Below are 6,409 nucleotides of genomic sequence, written 5' to 3' on the forward strand. Positions count from 1 at the left end.
TGAGACACAGGTCTACCCTCCAGATGCAGTGCGGCCCGCGGCCATCCAGGCACCATGGTGCTGAGCCCCGCGTGAAGGGTCCTGGCCCTCCTGCCAACATTCAGCCCGGGACCCTGGGGCAGCCACCGGAGCGGAGATCAGGCGGCGGTCATGGGGAAAGGGTGGTTTCCACAAAGTCCTCTAGAAGGGAGGGGACCATCTGGAGGAAAACCCGTAGACAGGAATTCTGCAGACGCTGCACTGCTTCCCAGGTTCAGAAAGGAATGGCTTCAGGGGGAGGATGTTTTCGACGGCAACAGAATTATAAACACGTTATGTATTCAAGCTGAACAAAAGCTCTTTGCTATCCCTGCTGAAATCTGTTTTCACAGAAGTCCAGTCCCCCTGCATTCCTCGTCAGTCTGCATCTTATCACACCAGCCAGGCGAATCTCCCTCAGCAAGTCCTCCTCCTTGGGAGACATGACACAGTTCCCAGCAGGACAGGCTGGTGGCACAGGAGGGGTTTCTTCTCCCAAACTGTTGGTTCCCAACGTAAGCTCCAGACAGCAGGGAGTCCCCTCCGCCCTGACCACCTCCCTCAGAGCTGTCACCCCCTTGACACCTGGAGCCTGGCCTGGCGAGCGTGCTCCAGACACAGTCTTGTCTTCAGGAAAATGCTGGGGTGTGAGATCCCAGGAAGCCAGGGGACACAGGCTGGTCTCCCACCTACTGCCCCCGACTCTATCAGCACCCAGATGCAGAGTGAGGCTCAAGGGTCCCTCCTTACACACGGGGCTGGGGTGGGGACCTCAGCCCTGCGGGACCACTGACCTGCGGCAGCTGAGCAGATGGCCAGCCTGGCCTACCATCCAGCTGTGCCTCTGTTCACCGAGACACCCTCCTTCAGAAACGGAAGCTCTGTGGGCCACCTATCATGCCACGTGGGTGGCCATCGTGGGAGGGGTGGGGACGGTGGGCGGGCATCCACATGGCACCGGGGGCCCTGCAGAGGGCTGGGGGCACGTTCCCAAGTGGAAGATCCACCAGCACTGGCAACAACACCTCTTGGCCACACTCCTGACACGGCAGGGGCATCGCCAAGCTCTCCCCTTGACTCCGCGTCACCACCATGCCTGCCCTGTGTGGACAGGGGACCGTGGTCTGCGTGGTGGCCCCATTTCTCCCCCTGCTCCAGGACTGACAACTTGCTGGTCACCACATTCACTAGGCCTACCTCAGCATCAGCGCTTCTCCTGGGACCACCCGACCCACTGACTCTAGTGAATCCCCTTAGCCAAGGCAGTGGATCTGGGGCCAGGTGTCCAGAGACAGAGCCCCCACCCTAGGCGCACTCACCCTTCCCGATCTGGATGAAGCCGAGCAGGATGATCAAGGCCAGCGCCAGCAGCTTGGCAGCGGCGAAGGCGTCCTGGACGCGGGTGGCGGCCTTCACGCTGTAACAGTTCACGGCCGTGAGTAGCACTGTGGAGAGAGGGCAGCGAGTGAGTGCTGTGGAAACGCGGGCAGAGGGGCAGGCACTCCCCAGCCCCTTTCCCGGGTCTGACCATCTGGACTCTAGAAGGGAGGGAACCCCAGGCTACAGGCTGAGCACAGGTGCCCCCAGGCTGCCATAAGGGAAGGTTTCCTGATGGATAGATTTCAACCTCCCATGGGGAATCAAAACACCTCCACCCGCACCTGAGTCCCTCCAGGGGGCGCCCTTGAGAAGCACAAGCTGCCACGTGGGGATGGGGGTGGTGTGTGTGCACACAGTCACTTTTCTGCTCCCACCTGACACTTCAGCACAATTTATCTGACACCCTAACCTCTCAAGGGGGGAACCCTCTCTTCAGAGGGTCCTCGTAGGATCCCTTGGGGACACAGAGGATGAGACCTAAGCCTGACAAGTCGGCAGGGGGGAGGGTGCAGGGAGGGGCTGAAGGAGACCTATAGTTGGGGGTCCCAGTGGTTAGACCAGAGAACCAGCACCAACTCCGCTGCTGGTGTCGAGGCAGGTACAGAAGACCCCACCCCAAGGCAGTCCCCACGGTGGGGTGGAGATGTGGGGTGGGGACACAGGGCAGGCAAGCTGGGCTCCACAAACTCAACAACACAGGCAGGCCCCACCTGGGACCCGGGGAGACCCCAGACCTGAGCAGGGGCAGGGGCTGAGTGCTCAGGGGCCTGGCGAGCTGGCGTGAAGGCAGCCAACTCGGTAAACTCAAAAGCAAATAGAATGAGATGAAAAGGAAGGAAGGAACCAGCCCTACCGGTGCCCTCCTCCACCACATCCCTTGTGGATGAGATGAAAACAAAGGAACAAACCAGCCCCCAACCCATGCCTTCTCCACTGTGTCCCCCGTGGAAACATGCCTGGCGTGACGGCTCTAGGGGTGGCTCTGCCTCATGCTGCTGCTGGCACCAGCTGCCCAGGGGGATGGCCAGGGCGCAAGTAGGGCCTTTTATGCTGGGCGGGCTGGCAGTCTAACATTAACCGGATGGCCTGGACCCATGGGAAGGACATCTGTCCACCACACCCCGCACACAGCACTTCTCTAGACAGAACCAACCTGGGCTGGCAGGTGCCACGTGGCTCGCTCCCCAGCTAAATTAATTACATGTACTTTTACAAAGTGAGAGAAAGGCCCTCAAAGAAATAAATCCACGCTAATTAACTAAATGAGACACGACAGTCCAGGTGGGCGAAAAACAGGAACTGGCCCCATGAGCTCTGGTTAGGACCAGCCCCTACCCACAGCTTCTCTCTCGGAAATTAACTGATAGCGTAATACCACCCTCCCTGTCTTTTTCTCTTTGCTACGCTGAGCCTGGCTCATGCAATGGCTGATTAGGACCATCTGCCACGTGCCAGAAAGTAGAGGTTAAAATCTGCCTTAAGACCAGTTGCCTTTGGCCCCTGCTCCTCAACTGAAACCTTCAGATGTTCCCCATACCAGGTACGACAGTGGAGGGCTGTGACAAATGGACCCGGAGTGGCCCTCACTCATGGGGACCCTGGCCGGGCCCCCAGGGCTCCCAGTTGGTGGTCCTGCACTTGTCAGAAGCTGGTGGTGGACCCGCTTCAGGGTGGTGGGGCCCATGTGAGGCCTTGAGAACGTGGGGGCAGAGTCCCTGTCAGGGCACCAAAGCCGTCTTCAGCGGCAGGAGCTGAGCCCTGGCTGGGAGAGGCTCAGATGAAGGGGCCGACACGTGCAAGGGGCAAACAGCACCAGTGACTCTCAACGTGTGGCTCGGGGGTGGACACACACTCAGTCCAGGCCCTCCAGGTCAGCCCCAACACAGCTGTCCTGTATTATGCACATCAGCACTGCCACTCCCAGCACAGAAGAGGAGCCAGAGGCTTAGAAAGGACCCGTCTTCCGTGACAGGGCCAGACCCGGGACTCTGGGGCCCTTCTGATACACATACCCCCACTGTGGGTGGGGAGAGGTGGAGCAGCAGGGAATTCCTTCTCCTGAGCATCCAGGATGGTGCAACCCACCACGTGGCTGGGACCCAGGGTGAGGGGCCCTGGGAGGGCAAGCCCAGGTGCCCTCCCACCAGTGGCCCGAGGAGCCTGGGCAGAGCAGAGAGCGAGGAAGGGTTGGGGGAGGAGGGACCTTTCTGGGCAGTCCTATATTTCCTTAGGTGGAAAGTGAAAACCCTGAGGCTTTGGTTTCCGCATGCAGCAAGAGGCTGGAGGATTGCATCACTCCTCCATTCACGCTCCACGTCAGAAGCCGGAAGCCGGGCGGGCTGGGGGCGGGGCGGGGAAGAGGCGTGGCCAGAGCCACCGGACGGGGAGGCGGGGCTCCTGCCCAGCAGCCCTCGCTGCTGTCATCTCTGCACACCTCAGCGGGTGTGGGGGTCTCCGCCCCAGGGTGAGCGGGGGCTCCCCTCCCCACCCCACAGATGAGGTCTCTGAGGATCCAGGAAGGGGGTGTGCCTGGCCAAGCCCAGCCCCAGGGCCCCCTTTCAGGGGACCAGGGCCATGCCCGGCAAGCGTCCCAGCCCCTGTGGACCCAGGAAAGGGGTGTGGCTGGCCAAGCCCAGCCCCAGGACCCCCAGGGCTCCGTGGACCCTGAGCTTAGCTCTGTCTCAGACAGTGGAGGCTCTTTGGTCGGGAGGGAAATGGGCTGGATCCCAGGACAAAGGGGACTCTGTAATATTCCTTTCTTTTTACAGAAAGAAGAATAAAAGCATAGAATGAGACGTTAATGTTCATTGACTTTGGCCGATGAGTAAACGCTTCACTACTCCCCATAATGTCCTTTCTATATGGGGCTCCATCCCAGCCTTAGACAGCAGGGCTGGGAGGCCGTCTGGGAAGCTGGGTCGGCCTCTGGCTGCCCTGGCTTTAAGTCCATCACCTCAACAAGGCACCTCAGCTTCCACATCGCAGGATGGAGGGGTCATCGGGTAAAACTAGGGTCTCTGCTGTCATCACCATGGTTAGGGGCAGCTCCCACCTGTGCGTCAGGGCAGGGGGCACAGTCTGCCCCAGGGCACCAGTAGGCAGGCACTGGCTGGAAGCTGGCCCCCTTGGGGTTCCCAGTGCTGACACCCCCCAGATAAACACCAGGCAACAGCTGGGGCCGGTAGATAGAGCCTGGTGGGCTTGGGAGAGGAGTGGCTGTGGGCTGTGGGCAGATGGCAGGGCAGGCGGGGCCTGGTGGCTGGTCCCTCAGGCTTTCAGGACTGGGCCTGTCCTGGCCTTGTCTGGCTGTGACATGGCACCTTGCTGCCCTGCAGGGGCGCCCCAGTTCTACCTTGCAAGGGGGTCAGGACCTCAGGTTTCCGCTAGAGGGCCAGCCACCTCCTGCAAAGTCACTATCCCCCCGTAACGAACTCACAGACTTGCACCCATCCTCATGTCTGGGAGGGCAGGACATGCTGCCCAGTGAGGGAGGGACAACCCCCGGCCGGCCTGGTGGGCTGCTCGCAACCCATGGCCCCCTGGACCACTGGTCATGCTTAGAGCCTGACCAGGAGTGCCAACTCCAGTTGCAACCTGGCCAACCAGGTGGCTTGAGTTCAGAGTCCTGTCTGCAGACTGCAAGCCACCCCCACCCCGCAATGCCGACTTGCAGGTAGAAGAAGGTACTCTGAGCTGGGTGAGCATACAAACGGGAGGTGTGCCCCAGGGCATTTATCTATCTGAGCAGCACCCAAAGGCTCTGCCCAGCCTTGCCCAGCCTGACCGGTTATCTCACTCTCCAGGCCTAGGGTCCACCTCCGATAACTCGTCACACACAGGCTGTCAGCTGTCAGCCACTGGGGGCAAGCCTCCCAGCCCCCAGCATATGCTGGACTTGAAACACAGCGGGGGCTATTTTCACTTAAAAACAAAAACACACCAAAACCCATTTCCCTCTCTGACCAGAGGTAAAACCCTCATGAGCCTTATCAGGGCTGCCCTTGGATTCTGTGCATGCCAATAACAAAATAACAACCTTGACAGCTGGGGCAAAGTATAAGCATCCACTGTCTATACCCCACTCAGTGCCCTCAGGGTCCCTCACCCTAACTGCCTCTGCTGGAGTTCAAACACACCAGAGCAAGGTCGTGGGCAGGCAACAGAACCATCCAGAACCACAGCATCTGGGGACTGGCTGCCCCCACTCATCAGAAAATTCAGCCACTGTCCCCATGTCTGTGAGGGGGCTGCAGCCATGGACCCTCCCTTGTCCCCAGGTCTGCAGGGACCATCCGCCCCCACCCCCAAGAATGAAAGGATGAAGGGCCCATGGGCCAGAGCCTGGAACCTCACTATCAACAAGCTGCCAGTGAGTCTCTTTGAAAGAGGTGCCTTCTTTTTAGGGTCCTTGATAAAAAAGGGGCAACACTTGAGGAAAAGACAGTCTGAGGCCCAGGAGTAACTGCTGACCCCACACAGGTGGGAGGGACTGAGATGCCAGGGAGATGAGCACCGTTTTATCAGAGCTTTGCTGGCAGGCCCCCAGCAGTGCCCCAAGACAGCCCTCAGTGGGCTCTGAGATGGGAGAGGAAGTGGCTGGCAGGCCACACGGGTTGCAGGAAGCCAGGCCAGCTGGTCTCCTGGGGCAGGAGCTGGTAGCAGGCCAGAGAGCAGCAGGTGCTGACCACTGCGACTGTGGCCGGACGAGCCCCAGGCCCAGGCAGCCAGCCTGCCCATCATCAGAGCCTCTACCCATCAAACAGGGTCACTCACTGGGCATCTGGACCCGGAGCCCTGGCTGCAGGTGGGCCAAGGCGGCTGGGAGAGTGGCTGGCAGTGGGGCTGACTGCTGAAAAGGCAGCGAGTTGCTCTCGGGGGTGTGTCCTGCCTTGACCTATTGTCCAAATCCGCTCGGCATGCAGGGACCCAGGGTTCAGAGGGTACTCGGTGAACCAGGTCCTCCGCTCGGGTCCCGGACTCCCTAATGTCCTCTGGGCTTGGGGTGAGCCCC

At 60.2% G+C, this 6,409-nt stretch overlaps 1 protein-coding gene across 1 annotated transcript in view; it reads right to left on the bottom strand.

Annotated features, from left to right (window-relative positions):
- The window catches only part of SLC7A5 (solute carrier family 7 (amino acid transporter light chain, L system), member 5), a gene marked incomplete at its 5' end in the record, with an annotated part of 19,651 nt that extends 15,030 nt beyond the window's left edge, over window positions 1-4,621 (bottom strand). Inside the window, 2 exons of the mRNA XM_010850874.1 lie at window positions 1,338-1,578; window positions 4,451-4,621. Of these exons, the coding sequence (XP_010849176.1) occupies window positions 1,338-1,578; window positions 4,451-4,621 (412 nt within the window). The remainder of the gene's footprint in view (window positions 1-1,337; window positions 1,579-4,450) is intronic.
- Window positions 4,622-6,409: the final 1,788 nt, after the last annotated feature.

The sequence above is a fragment of the Bison bison genome, unplaced genomic scaffold (assembly GCF_000754665.1).
Source record: "Bison bison bison isolate TAMUID 2011002044 unplaced genomic scaffold, Bison_UMD1.0 scf7180017864295, whole genome shotgun sequence".
NCBI classification, from domain to species: domain Eukaryota; kingdom Metazoa; phylum Chordata; class Mammalia; order Artiodactyla; family Bovidae; genus Bison; species Bison bison.